This window comes from Ictalurus furcatus, chromosome 23 (assembly GCF_023375685.1).
Source record: "Ictalurus furcatus strain D&B chromosome 23, Billie_1.0, whole genome shotgun sequence".
NCBI classification, from domain to species: domain Eukaryota; kingdom Metazoa; phylum Chordata; class Actinopteri; order Siluriformes; family Ictaluridae; genus Ictalurus; species Ictalurus furcatus.
Window position 1 is genome coordinate 19,047,324 of NC_071277.1, and position 25,714 is coordinate 19,073,037.

Genomic DNA, 25,714 nt, shown 5'->3' on the forward strand with positions numbered 1-25,714 from the left:
AAAATGTGTCTGACATGGTCACAGTTTAGATCAAAGACAGAGCTGTCTGCAGAGCTGAATTGGAAACCAACTGCAACCTGCAAACAATAAAAGCTATTACAGAAAAACCCCCGAGCTAATAAAGCTGAGAAGAATCAAATTCTCACCAGGTATATAGCGGGAAGAGAGATCCACACCAGGACGCAGGAGGAGAACATCCTGGAACACACACACACACACACACACACACACACACACCAACTTTACTTCTCACCTTCTTCACACACGCACAGATACAGACTGAGATACACACACACACACACACACACACAAATCTACAAGCATGTGCATTCAACGTGAACACAGGATCTGTGCACACATCTGTTTGTGTGTGTGTGTGTGTGTGAGAGAGAGAGAGAGAGGGGGAGAGAGAGATAGAGAGAGAGAAACAGGGAGAGAGGGAGAGAGAGAGAGAAACAGAGAGAGAGAGAGAGAGAGAAACAGAGAGAGAGAGGGATAGAGAGAGAAACAGAGAGAGAGAGATAGAAAGAGAGAAACAGAGAGAGAGAGGGAGAGAGAGAGAGGGAGGGAAAGAAACAGAGAGAGGGAGAGAAACAGAGAGAGAGAGAGAGGGAGAGAAACAGAGAGAGAGAGGGTGGGGGTGTCTACAGTGTTCCAGATGTGCGAGAGGAATCACTGTGTATGGCTCATTATGGGTTGCCACATCTATGATTTCCCAACCAGGATTATTTGTCATTATATTAAAAGTGCTGGAGGATTTAGAAACACATCGAGTGTTTTATATTATTCTGTTGACACTTTTCTAGATATTTGAGGTTGTCGAATGCTTTAGCACAGATCCAGGTTGGGTTTAGAGTGACAGGTTAATCTACGATCTGGCAACCTTGACCAGTGTGATTTTAGTGTGTAGACTGAAGCCTGTATATACCATATAAATAGATACAGTGAGGGAAAAAAGTATTTGATCCCCTGCTGATTTTGTATGTTTACCCACTGACAAAGAAATGATCAGTTATTAACTTTAATGGTAGATTTATTTGAACAGTGAGAGACAGAATAACAACAAAAAAAATCCAGAAAAACGCACATCAAAAATGTTATAAATTGATTTGCATTTTAATGAGGGAAATAAGTATTTGACCCCTCTGCAAAACATGACTTAGTACTTGGTTTAAAAACCCTTGTTGGCAATCACAGAGGTCAGACGTTTCTTGTAGTTGGCCACCAGGTTTGCACACATCTCAGGAGGGATTTTGTCCCACTCCTCTTTGCAGATCTTCTCCAAATCATTAAGGTTTCAAGGCTGACGTTTGGCAACTCGAACCTTCAGCTCCCTCCACAGATTTTCTATGGGATTAAGGTCTGGAGACTGCCTAGGTCACTCCAGGACCTTAATGTGCTTCTTCTTGAGCCACTCCTTTGTTGCCTTGGCCATGTGTTTTGGGTCATTGTCATGCTGGAATATCCATCCACGACCCATTTTCAATGCCCTGGCTGAGGGAAGGAGGTTTTCACCCAAGATTTGACGGTACATGGCCCCGTCCATCGTCCCTTTGATGCGGTGAAGTTGTCCTGTCCCCTTAGCAGAAAAAAAACCCCAAAGCATAATGTTTCCACCTCCATGTTTGACGGTGGGGATGGTGTTCTTGGGGTCATAGGCAGCATTCCTCCTCCTCCAAACACGGCGAGTTGAGTTGATGCCAAAGAGCTCCATTTTGGTCTCATCTGACCTCAACGCTTTCACCCAGTTGTCCTCTGAATCATTCAGATGTTCACTGGCAAACTTCAGACGGGCATGTATATGTGTTTTCTTGAGCAGGGGGACCTTGCGGGCGCTGCAGGATTTCAGTCCTTCACGGCGTAGTGTGTTACCAATTGTTTTCTTGGTGACTATGGTCCCAGCTGCCTTGAGATCATTGACAAGATCCTCCCGTGTAGTTCTGGGCTGATTCCTCACTGTTCTCATGATCGTTGCAACTCCACGAGGTGAGATCTTTCATGGAGCCCCAGGCCGAGGGAGATCGACAGTTCTTTTGTGTTTCTTCCGTTTGCGAATAATCGCACCAACTGTTGTCACCTTCTCACCAAGCTGCTTGGCAATGGTCTTGTAGCCCATTCCAGACTTGTGTAGGTCTACAGTCTTGTCCCTGACATCCTTGGAGAGCTCTTTGGTCTTGGCCATGGTGGAGAGTTTGGAATCTGATTGATTGATTGCTTCTGTGGACAGGTGTCTTTTATACAGGTAACAAGCTGAGATTAGGAGCACTCCCTTTAAGAGTGTGCTCCTAATCTCAGCTCGTTACCTGTATAAAAGACACCTGGGAGCCAGAAATCTTTCTGATTGAGAGGGGGTCAAATACTTTTTTCCCTCATTAAAATGCAAATTAATTTATAAAATTTTTGACATGCGTTTTTCTGGATTTTCTTGTTGTTATTCTGTCTCTCACTGTTCAAATACAACTACCATTAAAATTATAGACTGATCATTTCTTTGTCAGTGGGCAAACGTACAAAATCAGCAGGGGATCAAATACTTTTTTCCCTCACTGTAGATTTCATAACAAGGTTTAAAACCCAAGCCACGATGTCTCCGAGGCCCTCTTGTGGTTGTCTGCGGGACGATCTTTAACCCCGCCCGTTCGCATGTCAGTGAATGGGAATTGAGCCAAACTTCCATTTGAAGTTACAGCTCCACAAATTATTTCAAAATGTCCTTTCTAAAACGTCAGCTGACCTCGAGATCTCCTCCAGTATGTTACAGGGATGACCGTTTGTTGTTGGCGTGGGCGTAAGTTCTCAGAACTCTGGAACGTGGGTCTCATGGAGAAAAAGTTTCAGTAGGTCTGTTTTAATAACAACAATAATTCATACCGAACTAATTCTCACATATTTCAATCTTTTAATCAACGAGCGATGAAATGAAAACACGTTCATTTGGGTTTATTTGCCTCCAACTTCATTAAACACGTTCACTAAACCAAACCACAGCGAGCGGCTCGAACTCACTCACTCACACACACACACACACACACACACACTCCTGCTTTCCTTTATTTACCTGTAATTCCTCAGATACAGAAACAGTACAAAAAAACCCCCCACTAAACCTTGTTTGAATTTCTTACAACATAAATTTCAACACAGATCAGATACCACTGCTTTTTCACTTCGTTTTTGTACACGTAATCGTTTTTCGCCATTCAAAAGAAATATACACATTTCATTAATATGAAAAAACAAACAAACAAACAAACAAACAAACAAAAAAAAACTGAATCATTATTTACACGTTACACAAAAGTGAAAATTCATGCTTCATCAGCCGCTTGATGTCTGAGCGTCGAACAGCTTCAGCCTTCGGGATAATGAGGAACCATAAAAAAACCCCCCCAAAAAAACCTGAGAAGTAAAAAAAAAAAAAATATTCACACTTACATGTATTAATACTGTATGTCTAGCCTTTTATATTATTCTTTCATTAATTGGGCTTTTAGAATGCATAAAATTGTTTTAAATGTCATTCAGCCATCAGACAATAAATATTACTATAAGTATATAGCAAGTTACCTTTAATATAATATAGAGGTTTATTATTATTATTATTTTATTTTTTGAAATATTACAGATTTAAAGCAGCGAATTGTGATGTCATTTTTATAGAGAATTTACATAAAACATTTTTGATTTAAAATTCTAACGATACCCGCTTTTGTCGTTAAACAGCTACAGTCATAGCGATCATACAGTATGTCATCTTTGGGGAGAAGATCTTCGGTAACACTTTCTATGAAGGCCATACTCATATATATATGCGTACACTCGTAACATGTTATAATGCACCGACAGTAGTCAAGTAAGTTCACCCGTGAGACTCGTGAGGCGTCGCAATGCGTATAACGCGTTCGCTAACTGAATGCATTACTGTATGTAGCGGTGTTTAGAAGTTCAGCCTCGTAGACACAGTGACACAGCTGAATCTTTTCTTTTTTCGAAGACGAGTCGCTTATATTTCTATACAGCACCCGGGATCAGTGTCAATCCGATAGGAAGCAAAAATATCGGAGAGAAAAACAACAAAAAAAAACCCGCCGCTGTGACGTCAGCCACGCGCCCAGGTCGCAAAAACATAGCGTGAGAGTACGGAAGTCGATATTGATCGATCTGTCAGGTGTCAGAATCGTCGACGTGTCCACGAACGTCTTCGTACACGGATCGGACACCTTTCCAAATCAACAGAAGAAAGAGCGTTGACGTCGAATAGCGAACTATCATATCGGTGAAGTTTAGCTTAGCTAAGCTAACATGCCTAGTGGATATTGCTTCGACAAAGCTATGTAGCGCAAATGCTAAATCCTACATCGAGAAACTATTTAGCTAGTGTTAGATAGCTAGGCCATGACGAGTGGCCCGGAATGAACAGTGAACGTTTAGCTAGCTAAATCTGTTCCGCTTACTAATGAGTTTCCGGCACCGGTGGCATCGGCAGCAGCTCGGCGTTCGGTGTTGTAATGCTTAAACGTTACGTCTTCAACGTGCCTATAAACAACAAAGTAGTAAACATGAAGAGACTCACATGCCTTCAGTTTCTATGAGATGTGTGTGTGTGTGTGTGTGTACATACACGGTCGATGTCGTGTGTGATGTCACGCCATAAGAATCTTCTAGAGTTACAGTATTTAAAAGTGTCAGTTCAGTCGATTAGCACTCCCTGTCTTTTAGTGCTAGTCCTTCATATAATAATAAAATCTGGCTAACATTTTCGCTAACGTCGATCTGATTCCTATATCAAACTCAGGTTGCTAGCTCTCCTGAAAAAACAAAACAAAACAAAAACCCAAACAAACTATAAAAACCGTCACAGAAATTCAAAATTTCTACAAAATTCGACAAATACAAATTACAACCCATCAGCTAACCATTAAAACCATTACCATCACCATTACTGGGGCTTAATGGTATCCACTAGACATAACATGCCACCAGTAGAAGGCAACAAATTACCCGTTGAGACCCACAGGGACCATTACAGTTTTACAGCGCAATACAGTTACAAATGATTATTTCCCATTATAACCATTAAAACCATTACAATTTCTATGAGGATACTCGGGTATTTTTATAACGAGGTTGTGCCTGTTTTTCTTTACAAAGACAGAAGGAGTTTATTTGATCTTGAAATATCGGACTTTCTTGTAGCGGAACAACATAGAGAGTAGGTCACATGATAAACATAGCTACGTGAACTAACGACAACAACAACAACAACAGCTACAACGACGACGACGACGACCGGCGAATGATTCCGCACGGTGAGTTGTGTGGAAATCCTTTAACATATAAACAGACATGAGTGTATTTTTCGATCTTGAACATATTTCTACTTGAATATTTTGATTTGATATGATTTATATTTGCAGTGTAAGTGATATTTTGTGTACATCTGTAAATATCGCCTGATGCTCGTGGTTTCAGTATCAGTAAAGAAAAAGAGCTACATTTGAGATATCATAACTTTAATATACTCATTTATTATAGTTATACTGTCGAGCTGCATGTAAAGCGAGGCGTATTTGAAATCAAAACGTGTGGAAATCCAAAAAAATTCAATTAAATCCAAAAATTTGAATTTTCCTCATAACTAAACATATTATACGATATTTGTTTATTTATTTATTTATTTATTTTTTTAAAAAATGTTCTTCTACAAGTCTACAAGTCTACATTTTTTTTTGTAGTATGATTATAGTCTGATCATCAAGGGTAAAAAAACATAACAACAACAACAACAAAAAAAACACAACCCAGTCTCATACCAAGGTACACAAATTAGCGCTTTAGTGTCGGCGATAAAATGTGTTATGGACATTACTTAACTATTCGTAATGCATTCATAAAGTGTATTATCATAAATCGTTATAACAACGCGTAATGCATTATCCCACGATACGAATGTGACCTTCATATGACCTTAATAGAAAGTGTTCCTACATATTGTTGTTGTTTTTTTTTTTTTTTTGTGTTTGTTTGTTTTTTTTTAATAGCTCTGTATATAAGCCAAATATAACAGGTAATTATACATTTCTGAATATTCATAATTATTTCAACAGGTTATACATTTCTTTGCACAATAAGGCAGAAACTGCAGGGCTCGAACAGAACGTCATCACACCATCATACTCTCACAAATGAGCTCAACAAATAAAGCTTAGAAAATATTCAAATAGTTTTTAAAAAAAAAAAAAAGCACTATGAGTAGAAGAAAAAAAGGACGATCTATCGATGCATTGGAAAAGAAAAGAAAACGAAAAGAAAAAGCAAATCAAGTTTTCAGGTTTGAAAAAGTCCGAGTATTCTCATCCAAGTTCTCATCACGCTCGTACGCTTTGTTGGTTTTTTTTTTATATTTTTATTTAAATTTATTTATTTATTTATTTTTGCAGTGTAGCTCCAGAATCCGATAAACCCTGACTCGAATGCATATCATGCTGCACTAATATAGTGCAATAAGGTGGAAATGAGGAGAAGAGAAGACGCGGGACGCGGGACGCGGGACGCCGTCTCCTCCTTCCACAGAAAGGCTGAAATTCACAATGAGCAGTTGTTTAAAAGTCCATAAAACTCGCATCAATTTCACTCGGGAATCGTTTTAGGGATACATTTCTTCGTCAGGTTTTGAACTCGACTCATCTGACGTCCACGTTGTCCAGGAATCACATGACACGTGAGGACACAACATCATCATCATGCTGATTATCCAAGTGTCCGTGTTCGCTTTTGAAAGGAAAGTGGCATCTTCTTGCTGTGTGTGTGTGTGTGTGTGTGTGTGTGTGTGTGTTTATGGCACTGATGAAGGTGTGTGTGTGTGTGTGTGTGTGTTGTGTCATCAGGGCTACATATCAGCATCGCCGTCATACGCCAACGTCAGCGGCTTCAGCCTGTTGTTGTTTTGCCGTCTCTGCGGTTTCTTTGGCTTTTTGCTGAGGAAAAAGATCAGAAACGTTAACTCGTTAACTCGCGCAGAATCTACGACGGCGCGTACAGGAAGCTACGTACGGCAGTGAATTATGGGAAATGACATGATCAAAATGGATAAAGTAAAGACGGAAGGACGGGTTGGACCACGTGCAGTAAAATCATAAAAATATTTCGTAAAGGAAACGCAAAGCCAAACGCGCGAAACCAAGTCGTACCGCACTATAACGTGTTCATAAGGCATTATACTCAACGTTATAATTATTTATGAAAAGGCATTACAAGTCACAGCTGTCTGTATTGTGCATTTTATTTTAAACTGTTACGATCTATGAGAATTTATAACACATTATAACACCGACAGCTTAGTACTGGTGATATATGTTATAAACACAGCTTATGATGCATTATAAGCTCTGCAATAAACTGTAATTCCGTTGCATAAATATGCGTAACAACACGTATAAAGCCTTAAGCGTGCATGTTTTAAATGGATTCGTAGTTTATCATGCATATGAGCTTCATAAAGGGAACACATTCTGCGAATGCCATATGTAGATTGACTTATATAATAACACGTTATAATGCATTCATAAGGTATTACAGGTTTCGAGCACTGTTTATAATGCATTTATAAATTGATCAACGAATGCATTAAAAGTAGTGCTTATAACACATTATACCGCCATTATACACTATCTTCTCATAATGCACTATGCAAAGTGGTACTTGGTGGTCATGTGTTATGAACACTACTTATAATGCATCATATTAACAATTTATAATGCATTATAGCGATAGCTATAAGGTGTAGTGCATTTGCAATGGTTATAAACCATTATAACAATATGTATAATCTTATGAATGCATTATGACAATGTGTATAACCTCATGAATGCATTATGACAATGTGTATAACCTCATGAATCCATTATGACAATGTGTATAAGCTTATGAATGCATTATGACAATGTGTATAACCTCATGAATGCATTATGACAATGTGTATAACCTCATGAATGCATTATGACAATGTGTATGAGCTCATGAATGCATTATGACAATGTGTATGAGCTCATGAATGCATTATGACAATGTGTATGAGCTCATGAATGCATTATGACAATGTGTATAACCTCATGAATGCATTATGACAATGTGTATAACCTCATGAATCCATTATGACAATGTGTATAAGCTTATGAATGCATTATGACAATGTGTATAACCTCATGAATCCATTATGACAATGTGTATAACCTCATGAATCCATTATGACAATGTGTATAACCTCATGAATCCATTATGACAATGTGTATAAGCTTATGAATGCATTATGACAATGTGTATAAGCTTATGAATGCATTATGACAATGTGTATAACCTCATGAATGCATTATAACAATGTGTATAACCTCATGAATGCATTATGACAATGTGTATAACCTCATGAATGCATTATAACAATGTGTATAACCTTATGAATGCATTATGACAATGTGTATAAGCTCAAGAATGCATTATAACAATGTGTATAACCTTATGAATGCATTATGACAATGTGCATAACCTTATGAATGCATTATGACAATGTGCATAACCTTATGAATGCATTATGACAGTATATAATCTTATGAATGCATTATAACATGATATGAGCGTGCACATAATATTATAGATATGACCTTCATAGAAAGTGTAGCCACAATGCTGAAAAATTTATGAAAGACTTATGAATGAATGAAGCCCTCAATTAAACAGTGGATCAGATTTGTAGTTATAATATGGTTATAAAGCACTATGAAGCACTATGAATGTCATGAATGGGTTTTAAGTAAAAAAGTTTATACACACTTGCAATATATGAGAAAATAAATGCAGTAACAATCATTATTACATACAAATTGCAATAAAGCTCTGACATAAGCCTTTATGGAGTCTGTAGATTCACGAGCATTGCTTCTTTATAAATGATTCATGCAACGCTTATGAATGTGTTATATAGAGGATATGTAGGTAACTTAAATAAATAGAGTGTAACCGGGTATTTTGTATTTAGTACCCCTGAGCATGCCCTGCAAATCTACTCAACTGGATTGTAGAACAGTGAATGAAAATGAATTGCGATGCTAGTTTTAAATTTCCAAACGACGACGAAAATGACACTGTGAATCATAATGTGATATTTGTTTGATAACTATTGCTATGTGAACATTTGGACGAGGAGCAACAGCATGCCCTACAGATTTAGATTTAGTGACACTGATACAGCAGAGCTGTAATGTACCTCTGCAGGCTGGGAGGAAAGCAGAGCCGCATACACACAGGCACTGGGGTCAAAAGGTCAGGAGGTCAGGGGTGCGAACCCTAACCGTCGCTGAACTCAGGCTGCTGGCATTCGGGGTAGGTGAAGGTGAGCTCGTGAGCGTCGCGGCCCATCCACACCGCCGCACAGCTGGCAGAGTCGAGCGTGGCCCGAGAGCGGCGCATGGCGCAGTAACTGCTGCTCGGGGAAGCAAAAAAATCAACAGGGGCAAACAGGGCGGGAAAATAAAAACAAAATGTGTGAGAACTGAAGGATGAGGATGATGATGAGGAGGAGGAGGAGGAGGAGGAGGAGGATGGATTCGGGTAGATACTGTCATCTATCTTACTGTCTCTTACCACGCTAAGTAGACCATGGACACTATAAACACCAGGAGCACAAACACACCGGCCGCCACGCCGTAAACCCACGTCTTCAGTCTGCCGTCTGTGAAGAGACAAACACAAGCGGCTGCATCACGCATGCTGTGGCTGTACGTCACTTTACAGTGTTATGGCATATTATTGCACTATGACATATTCAATACCACATGTTACAGTACCATGACACTTCACCGTGTTTACTATGCTGTGAATTAATGTGCATTATGTGCTATAGTGATTTAATACACTATGACACTTTATCGCTCTGTGACATTTTATCACTCTATAATGCTTCATTGCATTATGACTTTATCACACACTGACATTGTATTTCATCGTGATGCTTTATTACGCCGTGACATTTTACCGCACTATGATGCTTCATTACACCATGACATTACCACACTGACATTTCACTGCGCTATGATTATAATGTACTATAACAATATAATGACTATGATTATAACACTAAACCACTGACACCACTGTATTTTACCATGCTGTGAGACTTTATGGCATTATGACATTTTATTGTACTTAATGGCACTATGACACATTACCTCACTATGACACTTTAATAGACTACAATACTTCATACCACTATGATGCATGGTCACTTTTGTGATGCTTTATAGAGGTGTAAACAGGATATTTAGAGATATTTCAATTACTTTTTTGTTTGTTTGTTTCTTAAATTGCTAAAAAAAAATAATAATAAAAAAATATGTAATTTAAAACGCCTGCTTTACCAGGTCCGAAGGGTCTGAGGTACCAAGTGCGCCCCGTCGGGCCAGGCTCGTCTGTGGTGGAGGTGGTGGGGTTGATGGCTCGGCTTGTCTTCACGTCTTCGTTTTTGCTCCCCGCTGTAGGAATCTCCAGCACGGGGATCTGAGCACACTGCTGCAGCAGACCATCAGGAGACAGTACCTCGGTGTAGCCTTCCTCGCACACACACACAGCTTCCTGAAGAGGGCAGCAGAGACACACGCTAACAAACACGCCTGGATGACTCTCAGAACTGAAGGCAGATGGAAACGTTAAATTTCCAATTCCCTGGTTAAATTTCCAGTTCCCTATTAGAGGATGATGAGCAGAAGATGAGCGAATGGGGATGAAGATTTAGTCCGCAAATTACTACGACTGAAGAGCAAGTATTAAATGTAAATCTCTTCGAGCTTCTATTACATGAAATTCAGAGACATAGCAATGCACTTAAAGTTGCAGGTATATCAATTAAAAACCATGACTTGTAGTGTATTTTAGAAATGTATTGGCACCATGTAGTTGCTCTAGTCGAGTCTAGTCTAATGTTTATAGACGCCACAGATTTAGTACATAGATGCTTACAGCACTTTATATCCAGGTCACAAGTTTCAGCATGTTCTATTAAGTGCATTAGACTGAATATCTGCCTTCATTTCAGCACATTCTTCTCAAAAGAACAAAAACGTTCAATCGTGTGAACAGATTTCTCACGTGTCTTACCTCGGAGCAGACGGATCGTGGATGGTCACAAGACGGGACACATGGCTGCTCGGTCCCTGGTGCCATTGTAGGGGGGCATCCACCTAGAGGTCAAAAAGTCAGCTATGAAACTTTAATAAATAAATAAATAATATTAAAAAAAAAAAAGATGTAAAAATGAACAACACTACGTTTCCATACTCAGTCCTAAATGAAGGACTAATGAGTACTGAAGCGAAGCCATGTATCCTGTCTACTGATTACTGCTACGTGACGACGCCGCTCAAGGCAACCATCTATGAATGCTAAGTTCAAATGCTAACACTGGACCTCAAACTATTATGTAATATGTGTTATTAAATGTTAACAGCTAATTATTTCTCTCCCTTTAATCCTGTGTAATTACTGGTACTTAAATATGAGTCACTGTAATGTTTCACCCATTGACCTGATTTCTACGAGGAGAACCTGATTTAACAGTTTGCATAATGTAAAAACGTGTCCAAGCCTGATAAAACAGTGACTAATAAGGGTTTTTGCCCCCCCCTCACGAGCAGAATAACAGGTCCGTTTATTTAGGGCATCTGCAGGTGCAAAATATAAAATTATTTTAATGCAAATGAATTAAGCAGTGTGAATTGCTACAGGCAGACAGATTGCATGTGTAAATTAATACAACTAAAGGTATGCGTTAAAACTGCGGACGCCTGGGACAAAATAAAAGGATACATTTTTTAAAAAATGACCAATGTTTTTTTGTAAGTGAGTTATGGCTTAATAAAATAACCTGCAAGTTTCCCAAATTGATGACCCTTCACTTCTTTATGACTGAAGGGCAGGTATTAAATTTGTGGAAGATGGTTTATGCTAGTTAAAGGTAACGTAAAAGAATTTTAATATTGAAATGAAAAGGTTTATTTTTTTTATAAACAACGTCCCTAAAATGACGACCCTTCTCACTCCATTTTAAGTTTCAGTTTCGCGCTTCCGGAAGTTTCTTTAAGCCCCAAACTCGGTACGGTTATGGGGAAAATTTAGCACGCGGCAAAACCTATCGTAAACATCGCTTCCTGCCTTGACTTTGTGACATCACTCGTGAAAACAGAGCATCACCGTACCTGTCACGTTGATTCCGTCTGAGCGCTCGCACCAGACCGAATGAGACGTGCTCACCCACTTATAGTCCAAACACTCGCCGTCTGCAAACGAGAAGCCGAGGACACGGAAAAAAAAACAAACAAAAAAAACAAGCACGATGACGCAGTTATGCAGCACGGTAAATCAACAAGCCTTAAGTGATCTAATCCATCATAGACAGCCATGAAAGCCAATTCCCATGCATATTTATGAAAGTGGCCACAGGATCTATAACGCAGGTAATATTCTACTGAACAGCGGCTCGGAGAGAATCACCTGGACACATTTATCAAAAGAATGTCAGTTATCTGTGGATTTTGTCCACGATTTTGTCCACGATCTGTGGATTTGTCCATCAGTATGTCTAAGAAGTACTCATAATAAAATAAACAACTATCTTCGCACTTATAAATCATATTTAGCGCATTTCAAACATAGCATTTCATTTGAGTTGTTTGCAGATGATATAACTAACATGCTTTAAAAATGGCAACCCATGATAAGTAATTCCACAGCTGGAAGGAAAGGTGCACCGATCTGCCAAATGTTACATGCCTTCACTTGCCCTGGAATTAATTAACAGATGGTGAAGAGCTATTTACAGCACTCCCGAGGTAAGTGCTCGGAGATGTTTTTTCCGACCAAACCGCTCCGTATATTTCATCCTATCAGTCTGATTCAAGCAAAAACAAGTCGCCGTGCTCAATAACATGGAGGTGAGATGCACTAATAAACATATCTGAGGTAGGAACAGGCTAATAATATACAAAACTGATGAAACACTGTCATTCAGTACACACCCACACAGACACGCAAACTCAGAATGGCTTATAAACAGTAATAAATGCACTACGGACATACAGAGATGATCTAGACACAGCCCCAAATCTAGAAGAAAGACTATCCAAAAACATACAGTACTAGATACATGATGACGCGTTATAAACTGTTATAAATGTATGGGACGATGAGTTATTGTAGATAGTGGGGGATGTATTGAGGTTTAGATCTATGAAAATTTCTGTTGGAAATATAGAGAGATAAGGATTTAGAACTGGTTAATGACTTTATAAATATACATGATTAAAAATGTGTACAACCGTTTATTATAAACTGTTATAAACATAGTGGGATAAAGATATATAATTTGTTATAAATGTAGACAGATGAGGAGTTATAACTGGTTATAAGTGTATATAGATGAGGAGTTATAACTGGTTATAAGTGTAGACAGATGAGGCGTTATAATTGGTTATAAGTGTAGATAGATGAGGAGTTATAATTGGTTATAAGTGTAGATAGATGAGGAGTAATAACTGGTTATAAGTGTAGACAGATGAGGAGTTATAACTGGTTATAAGTGTAGACAGATGAGGAGTTATAACTGGTTATAAGTGTAGATAGATGAGGAGTAATAACTGGTTATAAGTGTAGACAGATGAGGAGTTATAACTGGTTATAAGTGTAGACAGATGAGGAGTTATAACTGGTTATAAGTGTAGACAGATGAGGAGTTATAACTGGTTATAAATGTAGACAGATGAGGAGTTATAACTGGTTATAAGTGTAGACAGATGAGGAGTTATAACTGGTTATAAGTGTAGATAGATGAGGAGTTATAACTGGTTATAAGTGTAGATAGATGAGGAGTTATAACTGGTTATAAGTGTAGACAGATGAGGAGTTATAACTGGTTATAAGTGTAGATAGATGAGGAGTTATAACTGGTTATGAATGTAGACAGATGAGGAGTTATAACTGGTTATAAGTGTAGACAGATGAGGAGTTATAACTGGTTATAAGTGTAGACAGATGAGGAGTTATAACTGGTTATAAGTGTAGACAGATGAGGAGTTATAACTGGTTATAAGTGTAGACAGATGAGGAGTTATAACTGGTTATAAGTGTAGACAGATGAGGAGTTATAACTGGTTATAAGTGTAGACAGATGAGGAGTTATAACTGGTTATAAGTGTAGATAGATGAGGAGTTATAACTGGTTATGAATGTAGACAGATGAGGAGTTATAACTGGTTATAAGTGTAGACAGATGAGGAGTTATAACTGGTTATAAGTGTAGACAGATGAGGAGTTATAACTGGTTATAAGTGTAGATAGATGAGAATTTATGTAAAATGAGGCTTTATAACCTGTTATAAGAGCCGATAGTTCTAAACTGTATGAATTTAGATAAATGAAGATCAATAATGTAATGTAATTGTGGCATGTGTGTGCGGTTTTGTGTGTGTGTGTGCGTGTGTGTGTGTGTGTGTGTGTCTGACCGGCGCAGGGGCGGGACTGCCACTCCTGGTCGGGGCACTGGCCGATATTCTCAGGCTCCTGGGCGACGACGGCTCGCGAGCGTACCTGCACAGCGCTCGAGTCCACACGCTGATCTTTTACACACACACTCTGACACGGGCTCCAGTCTGACCACTCCATCAGGTAACAGTCACCTGAGCACAAGCACATGGGGAGGAAACCTTTTAAACAAGACGACAGACACGTGATTATTTACTAATTTCAGCCAAGAAATTAAAAATAAGCCATAACACACAGACTACTGTAGTAAGACTTCGGTCAGTAATGATCGGGGGTCCGTCATTAAGAACACACTTAACACCTGGAACGTCGATGAAATACGTGGTGTTACAAATGAACACGCTTGAAGACAGCCAACTGCGTCACAGGGCAGCGTAACACACACTCGGAGAGAAGCGCTATCTACCCTCTTCCACATACATGAGCTTACAGACGCTCATGATTGGCTAGTGTCACTGTGATTGACAGGGGAGAGAGAGAGTATGCTCCTCCCACCCAGAGAGCATGGAAATTCGATTCTGAGGAAGAAAGTGGAATTACCTGGGCAAGGTAAAGTGCACGGTTCTTCCAGAACGATCTTTTTGTCTCCGTCGACAGCCAGCTCCAGCCCGGAGCACAGCTCGTCCTCCACCATGCTCACCTGGCTGTCACGGGAACCGTCCGACACGAAGCAGGACAAGTTCCGAAAGCGCCGGCCTTCTCCACACACCACTTCCTACAACACACACACACACACACACACACACACACACACAATGACTACAGTAGAAATGAGCTCCAGATCACACAGAGGAGGCGAGAGATCAGAGAGGAAGAGAGTCAGAGAGTCATTAACAGAGGGATAGGAGACGAATGAAGAATGTCTGAACTCGGCATCTGTGCGAGAGCTCTGGTCTGTCAGAGTCAAACAGCTCAGCTTTCTGTTTATTCTCTGTTACTTCTTTTTTTCTCTTTCGCTCCCCCATGCTCTGAGACTTCAAAATAAGCGGCGAGATTTGTAAGAACTGTGCACCATCAGCACAGGAAGTGAAGAATTTATCATCAGAATGTTTTTCATCAAAATGCAGACATTCATCAGAGAGAGAGCGAGAGAGAGAGAGAGAGAGAGAGAGAAGGAGAGAGAGAGAGAAGGAGACAGTGAAAGAAACAGAGACAGACAGAAAGAGAGAGAGATTGAGACAAAGAGACAGAGAAATGAAGGGAGAGAGAGCATGAGAGAGACAGACAGACAGACAGACAGAGAGAGAGTGAGAGAGAGACAGAGAAATGAAGAGAGAGAGCATGAGAGAGAGACAGAGACAGACAAACAGATAAACAGGGACAGACAGAGAGAGAGCAAGAGAGAGAGAGAGAGAGAGAGAGACAGACAGACAGACAGAGAGTGAGAGAGACAGATAGACAGATAGACAGGGACAGACAGAGAGGGAGCAAGAGAGAGAGACAGACAGACAGACAGAGAGTGAGAGAGACAGATAGACAGATAGACAGGGACAGACAGAGATAGAGTGAGAGAGAGAGAAAGAGAGACAGACAAACAGACAGACAGATAGAGAGAGAGAGAGAGAGCGAGAGACAGACAGACAGAGAGAGAGAGAGAGACAGGCAGACAGACAGAGAGAGAGACAGACAGACAGACACACACACTGACATACAGAGAAAGAGACAGACAGAAAAACAGAGAGAGAGAGAATGAGAGTGAGAGACAGGCAGAGAGTGAGACAGACAGACAGAGAATGAGAGAGAGAGAAAGAGTGAGAGTGAGAGACAGACAGAGAGTGAGAGAGAGAGAGAGTGAGACACAGACACGAGAGTGAGAGAGAGAGAGAGAGAGAGAGAGAGTGAGAGACAGACAGAGTGTGAGAGAGAGACAGACAGACAGAGAATGAGAGAGAGAGAGAGAGAGAGAGTGAGAGACAGACAGAGTGTGAGAGAGAGACAGACAGACAGAGAATGAGAGAGAGAGAGAGAGAGAGAGTGAGAGACAGACAGAGTGTGAGAGAGAGAGAGAGAGAGAGAGAGAGAGAGAGACAGACAGAGAATGAGAGAGAGAGAGAGAGAGTGAGAGACAGACAGAGTGTGAGAGAGAGACAGACAGACAGAGAATGAGAGAGAGAGAGAGAGAGAGAGTGAGAGACAGACAGAGTGTGAGAGAGAGAGAGAGAGAGAGAGAGAGAGAGAGAGACAGACAGAGAATGAGAGAGAGAGAGAGACAAACAGAAATTTGGTTACAAATATACAGAGTTGTATTAAATAACCAGAGCAAAGAAACATTTTAAGCTTTGCAGATTAATTATATTGTAACCTTATATTTACAGGGTGTTGCATAATTAATTTTTAAATTTTAACCCCCCCCCCCCACTTTGGAGTGTTACTGAAACGGACTTAATTAGGATTATATGTCATGAATCTGCACAAAATAGACCATTTGCAAAATAACTTACAAACAGCTAACTCCTGTTGGTGTGAAACTCCGAAATTAGCCATCAGAAGTGGCATAATTAGTTGAATGGAGTCAAGCTGTGTGTAATTAAAGTGTCACGTGATCTCAATATAAATACATTTGCTCCTGGTAGAGAACATTCCAGAACAAACATCTCCACGAAGACCAACAAGCTATCAACACAAATCTGGGAGAAAGTTCTGGAATAAATATCCGTCAGGATTCGGTTATTAAAAATATCACAAACTTTAAACATCCTGCAGAGCGACATTAGATCCTGTGATTTAAAAATGTCCAAAAAAATTACACAGGCACACGGAGGACATCATCCACTCAAATGAAAAGAGGGGATTAGTCAGAGAATCGACCAAGGGGACGAATACTTAAGCAATCGTGCACTGTACATATATTTAAAACTGCTTTTTCATATCGTTTTGTGTAGAATTAAATCCCGAAATATGCTTGTCCGGGTTTTTAATATCGCATTAGAAAATAAGACACGCCTCCTTTGCTCAAACTCCGCCCACAAATAGTGCATAGCTGTCAGATCCTGAAATGCACTGAAAAGTCTGAGTGCATTTTTGAGTATGTGACTGTATGTGAGAATGTGTGAATGAGTGAGTGTGTGTGTGAGTGTGTGTGTGTGTGTGTCTACCTCGACACGGCACTCGGACCAGGCGCTGTAGTGCCAGTGATAACACGGTCGAACAGGACACGGCTTCCACTGCTCCATCAGAGAGGGACATGGCCTTCCATCACCCTGAGATGCCTGGACCACTGTCCTCCTGCGCAACATTCTCCCTGGAACATTACACACACACACACACACACACACACACGCACAGATTACGCTTTGGATTTGCCGGAAGACAGAAGACACGCCCACGGGTGTGACTGATATCACTTATCTCGTGAAAATCAATCATAAGTACTACAGGCAGCATTCGATATCCAAAACACTAATCCCCAAAGAATAGTACTTTAGGTGTATTGGGTAATCCTGTAAGAGATCTTAAGAATGAAGAGCATATTTTTAATCAAGTACTACTTTCAAGTTTCTCTTAAATGTAAAATTGAAATACCGAGCTCCACTCTCTAATCTGTCGAATATTACCATCTATATATTTTTTTTTATACAATGCAGGGCACAATATTGAAATTTATAAGAGAAAGTTCTGAAAAGAGTGAAGATTAAAAGAAGCCTGAAACACCTGAGAGAAACACACTCTCTATTTTTATACCCTCACCACATCAGGATTCAGTTTTAGGAGGTGTGTGTGTGTGTGTGTGTGTGTGTGAAAGAGAGAGAGAGAGAGAGAGAGAGAGAGAGAGAGAGAGAGATGGGGAACAGGGACCTCAGAAACCAGCTGCATGATGAGATGGTGTGTCTTACAGCTAAAAACGTGTCAGCTCCATACATAATTAAAGGACGTAAGAAAGAGATGAAGGAAAAGTACACCGTTTATTTTCCATCTGTGTGACTTCATCGTGTTTATGATGCGTTACGCTGGACAGGTGGACCGATATATGAACACAGGAGTTCTGATCCACACCGTGGTCTGTATTGCTTTGTCTAAACTGTATTCTGGTAGGAATGTAAAACAGGAAGTGGAGAAAAAAAATACTGAATCCCTCTGGGCACAGACGAGGAACCTGCAGCGGCAACTTCATTCCACACTGCAGCTCCGAATCTGCTCTGAATATCACAAATCTATTTATCTGGTAACATTTATCCATGTTGTATGGGTGGATGGAAGGATGGATGGAAAGATGCATGTGTGTGTGGAAGGTTGGATGGCTGGATGGATGTTTGTGAAGGGGTGAATTGAATGAAAGGAAGGATAAAGATGTGGATGACAGGATGGGTGGACGGGTAAGTGTGTGGGTGGATGGACGGATGGATGGACAGGTTAGTAGGTATGTGTATGGATGAGAGGTAGATGGAGGGATGATGATAGGGAGCATGGATGTTTGAATGGGTGGTTAGATGGATGGATGAATGGATGGTTGCACGAGTTCGGAAAAAGGAAGAGTGAAGGGATGAATGAAAGAATGAAGGGGTGAAGGGAGGGAGGGATTAGTGGGTATGTGGGTGGAATGATGGATGGATGTTTGGACAAATGGATGGATAGAGCGATGAGTGGATGGTTGGATTGATGGATGGATGGGTGTGTGAGTGAATGAGTTGGGATGAAAAAGTGAATGGATAGGTGAATGGATGGATGGAGAGATGGGTTAAAGGGTGGTTTGAAGGCTGGCTGGCTGGCTGGCTGGATGGATGGATGGATGATAGATGAATGGATAGTTGGTTGGCTGGATAGGTGAATGGATGGGTGGATAGTTGGGTGAATGGATGGGTGGATAGTTGGGTGAATGGATGGGTGGATAGTTGGGTGAATGGATGGGTGAAGGGATGGGTGAATGGATGGGTGAATGGATGGGTGAAGGGATAGGTGAATGGATGGGTGAAGGGATGGGTGAATGGATGGGTGAAGGGATGGGTGAATGGATGGGTGGATAGTCGGGTGAATGGATGGGTGAAGGGATGGGTGAATTGATGGGTGAAGGGATGGGTGAATGGATGGGTGAAGGGATACGTGAATGGATGGGTGAAGGGATATGTGAATGGATGGGTGAAGGGATGGGTGGATAGTTGGGTGAAGGGATGGGTGAATGGATGGGTGAAGGGATGGGTGAATGGATGGGTGAAGGGATGGGTGAAGGGATGGGTGGATAGTTGGGTGAATGGATGGGTGAAGGGATGGGTGGATAGTTGGGTGAATGGATGGGTGAATGGATGGGTGGATAGTTGGGTGAATGGATGGGTGAAGGGATGGGTGAATGGATGGGTGGATAGTTGGGTGAATGGATGGGTGAAGGGATGGGTGAATGGATGGGTGGATAGTTGGGTGAATGGATGGATGAAGGGATGGGTGAATGGATGGGTGAAGGGATGGGTGAATGGATGGGTGAATGGATGGGTGGATAGTTGGGTGAATGGATGGGTGGATAGTTGGGTGAATGGATGGATGAAGGGATGGGTGAATGGATGGGTGAAGGGATGGGTGAATGGATGGGTGAATGGATGGGTGAATGGATAGGTGAATGGAAGGCTGGTTGGATGAGTGAGCATGTAGGTGAATGAATTGGGATGGATAGAAGGTTGCAAAGATGGACGGATGGATGTTAAACCTCCGTGATGTTATATGGATGGACTGATGGATTTTTGGATGTATGAATGGACGGATGAACGGGTAGAAGCTTGGATGTTAAACACTGTTGTTGCCTTGTGTTTTTGGTAGACCCGATGACCTCACACACTACTGTACTGTACAGTGGAGTCTGAAAGACCTTAGAGTCCTTTAGTAAGAACAGTTTTTATTTAATTACCTATCAATAATTCATATACAAATTTAATCCCATTTATACTCATTATTCAGGTATGCATTATTTAAAACCGAGACTAATTCAATTGAGCTTTGAAGTAGTTCTAATGGAATTAAAATCTATCTGAACATCCTGTTCACTCACACTTGCTTCAATTATTTATTTATTTTTTTTCCCAAATAGTTTTTCAGTCGATAAGAACAAGAACGATCGGGTTTGAGACTTGTACAGTAATTCGGCAGAACTGAATTAGCTTATCAAATAAAGAAATAAAAACAGAATATTGTAATGGAGGTTTTTTTTTTTTTGGACAAACACATTTCTCCAGCCTCCATCACAGAGCAGGCGGAGAGAGATAATGTAGCGTCTGCACGCTGCACAATAGATTCCGCCACATTCTCTGTCTGACTCGGTCTCTTTATCTGTTCTTGTGTCTTCCAGACTCGCTGCGAGCTGTCACTCTCCGCCTCTGTCTGCCTGCATTTAAATTCATCCTGCTTCCTGCTGCTTTGGCCACACAGGATTAACACACTCCTTAAACACACACAGACACACACACACACACACACACACTCATCCCCTGCTCTCTGTACAGCCCTCATGTCCTTTCAATTAGCAATATGATCACGTAGATGGACGGACAGCTTTGTCCCATCACCCTTACTCAGAAAAAACTGAATTTGAGATGTAAAAATGCCACGGTCGAGGTGTGGGTGGAGTTAAGTTCGCTGCTATCCATGGATGAAAGCTTGAAGAGATCCATTACTCTTTTATTAAGTTATAAAAAAAAAATGCCATCCGATATGTAAATGAAAAAAAAAAACACTCAGCATCATGCTGTTATTGGAAAATGATCAACAAACAGAGTATCTATCTATCTATCTATCTATCTATCTATCTGTTCATTTGACTATCTATCTATCTGTCTGCCTGTCTGTCTGTATATCTATCTATCTATCTATTCATCCACCTCTTGATTGGTTGGTGTCAGACAAGCTCTACTATCATCTACCCATCTTTCAGTATTTATACAGAAACTTCCATGTTGGATGGAAGGATGGATGAAGGGATGGACACAAAAAAGGGTGGATGGTTGGATGGATGAACAGATGGATGAATGGGTGGAAGGGTTAGTTAAAGGGATGGGTTACTGATTATATGGGTGGATGGATGGGTTGGTAAATGGACAGATGGATGGATGGATGGATGGATGGACGGATAGATGAATGAATAGATGGATGGGTGAAGTGGGCTAATGATTGAGTTGGGTGGATGGGAGGTTGAAAAAGTGGATGGGTGGATGGATGGATACAAAAATGAATGAAAAGCTGGATGGATGTGTTGTTAGGGAGCTGTCTGGATGGATGGAGGGTCTGTGGGTGGAGGACTGGATGGGTGGTGTGTGCCTGTGTGTGTGTGTGTGTGTGTGTGTGTATGTCTGAGTTGGGTAGATGGAAGGTTGCAAAAGTGGATGGAAGGATGACGAAACGTTTCAACAATTGATTTGAGCTTTGTGTTTTCAAACAGTGCTTTCAAAATTATTGGCACCTCCACCTTCAGTCAATGAACCGTAAAGTCTAACATGTCAAATTTGTAGATGTCCCAGACTTTTGCACAATCCTTATTATTTTATTCGATCCATTATATGACATGCAGTTCAACCACCGTTTGTCTCTTTTGCCGTCATATTAAACGAATAACGATATAATCAGTATCTCAGATTTATGGAGTATATGAAGGTGTCATTATTTTTTGCCCTCACCCTCCAGGCCACAGGTCTGAGAGCACTCTGTCCACGCTGACCACTCTGAGAGCTGGCAGTTTACTGGGCACTCTACCATACAGGATGCATTCATCTGCCACGTCCTCTCCAAACCCAGCTAACGTACAGACACACACAGAGAACACAGCATCAGTACTCACACTCGCTTTGTAAAGAGCAGATACTTCTTATGAAGGTCATATTTGTAAAGAACTCTGAATATCATATTATCATTCATTCATAAAGCACCATACACAATGTTATAATTTTTTATGAAAATGCTTTTACGAACATGCCTTTTTTTTACCTTCCTGGAGTGTTACCATGTCGCATTATAAGTATGAGTATAAGTATGTTTATAACATATCACCAAGACCTTTGCACAGTATGACAGATTAAAACTATTTAAAGTAATGGAGTTCCTTAATAGCGAATTACACCAGAGCGATCAACATGAAATCCTACTACTAAACAACTTTACACCATAATACAAAAATTTTACAACTTTACAACATATTACAAAACGTCACAATATACTACAGTTTTGTTTCTTTAATAGATGAAATCTTTAAAATAATTTAAGATAATATTTTAATAATTCATTATGCCAGAGTGCGTATCATGCAATCCTACCACTAAACTTTACAACATACTATAACGCTTAGAACATACTATAAAACTTTACAACTTTACAGCATACCACAAAGCTTAACAACTTCACAACACACTCCAAAATTCCACAGTATACCGTTGTTTTGTAATATGTCGTTCTGTAGGATGCCGTAATGTTTTTATGGTATTTTGTAGAGTTGTACGGTTCTGCAGTATAAAGCTTTACAACATACTACAAACTGTTACAGCTTTATAACATACTGTAAAACTTTACAACGTTCAGTATACTATAAAACTTTATAACACAGTACAAAATTGTATCCTATAGTACGAAACTTTACAAATTTACAACATACTATAAACCTTTATAACTTTCGACAGACTACAAACCTTTACGACAGAGTACAGAATTGTATAATAAACTACAAAACTTTACAAATTTACAACATACGGCGAAATGTTACAACTTTACACCATACTATAAACCTTTAAAACTTTCGACAGACTACAAACCTTTACGACACACTACAGAATTGTATAATATACTACAAAACTTTACAAATTTACAACATACAGCAAAATGTTACAACTTTACACCATACTATAAACCTTTATAACTTTCAACAGACTACAAACCTTTACAACACAGTACAGAACTGTATAATATACTACAAAACTTTACAAATTTACAACATACGGCAAAATGTTACAACTTTACAACATACTATAAACCTTTAAAACTTTCGACAGACTACAAACCTTTACAACAGAGTACAAAACTGCATAATATACGACAAAACGTTGATTACATGCACTTTGGTATTGATGATTACAAGTGTCATAAACGCCACATATAATGAATTCTATTAAGAATTTATAAATGCTTTATAAACATGGTTATAGACTATGATGACTTTTCATAAATAAAAGGCATAAAAAACATTCAAACAAAACTCACAGGGTCCAATTACAGTGACTTGGAATGATCTTAGACCACTTTAACCCAGTGGGGTCTGAAAAACTAAATCCAAGAACAGTTTTTGTTCCATCTTGAATCAACAACAACAACAACAACAACAACAACACTACACTGGGGTACTAATGCTAATCACTGGAGTGGCTCTCTCAAGGCTACGTCTTATGTACATTTAGTACAAAGGTGTCAGGGTTTAGTGTCCTGTTGCAAAAAGTGCATTGTGGGAGATTTAGGACCTCTGTTGTCCTTTTTAGACTTGTAGCGTGTACAGTATGTAAACTGTCCAGTGCTGGACAAATCTTACTTGCTAAATGTATTAGCAAGTAAAACATCCCGTATGCTGCCCAGTCCAATGTTTTTGGTTGCCCAGAAACCGACTCGGCTAAAAAGTGGTAGCTAACACCATATAGTAATGTATGTGTTACCGTATAGCTAGCTTTCTGATGCGTTATAAATTGTTTACATTATGAGCAGTGTTCATAACACAGCTTTGTATAAGTATGCCAAAGAATGGTAAAAATCAGAGAAATCAGAAACTGCTAAACTTCCAAAAGAACTTCTCGGTCTGTCTGCGACTAAACATGATGCACTAAGAAGACTCTACGTAGTGTTATAGACATAACTCATAATGAATTTTCTTAACAATTTATGAAGCTATAAACGGTTTTATTTGCTAAGAAATCGCAATAAACCGTAATCATGTAATTGCTATAAGTGCCTTTTTTATTATAAATAATTACAACATTGTGTATAATGCCTTATGAACACATTATTACATATAATGAACCTATTCATAGATCATATCGCATGTACATATGGCCTTTATAGAAAATGTTACCACGTGTGAGTTTAACAAAGTTTGCGTCCTCGACGAAACTCAAGCAAGTCATTGATCAACGTTTGAGCTATGAGCTGTGGTGTGCGGTAATAATGCTGTAATAACCCCTTGGTACATGTGTAATTAATGTGTATACTGATACACTGAACAAACCTCCTGGCAGAACCTGAGGTCCACTGACTTGCCGTCACTTCTCACACAGTCCACCATGCGGGTCTTCAGCCCTCGTCCACACACAGCGCTGGCACTTAACTGACACGTGCTCCAGTCTGAGTGTTACACACACACACACACACACACACTAAAAATGTTATCGACAACGACAGTGTTAATAAGCCTGCATGACTCCTACAGTACGTAAGATCTAACCTAAACACAGACATTTATAGAGACTCTTTTTTTTGTTCATTTTATCAACAGGAAAGCGACGGATTTCTGATCCGCATGTCATGTTTTGTGATTTTACAGCTGAACAAATCATCATTAGCATACTCTAAGCATAATATATAATATGTATGCTAATTATTAGCAATATGAACATACGTATACAAAAAGCCCTTCCGGTCTCTAGGAATTTTTGGTCACCCACCAGTCTTCTCTCTCCTATCACATGACAGCTCCCAGTCGGGGAGGGAAAAGGCTAACACGTGCTTCTTCAAAGACACGTGAACCCAACCGACTGCATCTGTTCTAACTACTGCTCATGCTGCGTCACAGGGCAGTGTAACGCACTCAGAGGAAAGCGCTATCCGCCCTCTTCCGCATACTTGAGCTCATAGATAACCCACGACTGGCTACTGTCACTGTGATTGACAGGAGGTCAGAGTATGCCCCTCCCACGGCCAATTTTGTTCTCTAGACTCCCGGCCATAGACGTGGCGTCATCAGGATCTCCCCACAATAGCGCGAATAACGTAACAAAACATAACATAAGCATAAACGAATAGGTTTTAACGTGAATTAAAAAAAGACAAATCAAACATTTATATAAAAAAAGTGAATGTAAAATGAATTTTTAATGACATTTTTAATTTAAAAAAAAAGTGAAAAAGAAAGTGGTCATTTTGAGCGGAATAGAATGTGATGCGTTGAGCGTGTTGATCTGTATATCTGTAC

At 39.9% G+C, this 25,714-nt stretch overlaps 2 protein-coding genes across 2 annotated transcripts in view; both read right to left on the reverse strand.

Moving 5' to 3' along the window:
* Positions 1-314, reverse strand: part of LOC128599961 (neurexophilin-1) — a 9,665-nt gene extending 9,351 nt beyond the window's left edge. Inside the window, exon 1 of the mRNA XM_053612039.1 lies at positions 147-314. Within this exon, the coding sequence (XP_053468014.1) occupies positions 147-197 (51 nt within the window). The 5' untranslated portion in view covers positions 198-314. The remainder of the gene's footprint in view (positions 1-146) is intronic.
* Positions 315-6,889: 6,575 nt separating this feature from the next.
* Positions 6,890-25,714, reverse strand: part of LOC128599413 (thrombospondin type-1 domain-containing protein 7A) — a 67,237-nt gene continuing 48,412 nt past the window's right edge. Inside the window, exons 21-30 of the mRNA XM_053610950.1 lie at positions 24,752-24,867; positions 22,173-22,290; positions 17,679-17,824; positions 15,124-15,298; positions 14,544-14,717; positions 12,243-12,323; positions 11,146-11,228; positions 10,410-10,623; positions 9,637-9,724; positions 6,890-6,977 (exon numbers count right to left, since the gene is read on the reverse strand). Coding sequence (XP_053466925.1) covers positions 6,890-6,977; positions 9,637-9,724; positions 10,410-10,623; positions 11,146-11,228; positions 12,243-12,323; positions 14,544-14,717; positions 15,124-15,298; positions 17,679-17,824; positions 22,173-22,290; positions 24,752-24,867 — 1,283 coding nt within the window. The remainder of the gene's footprint in view (positions 6,978-9,636; positions 9,725-10,409; positions 10,624-11,145; positions 11,229-12,242; positions 12,324-14,543; positions 14,718-15,123; positions 15,299-17,678; positions 17,825-22,172; positions 22,291-24,751; positions 24,868-25,714) is intronic.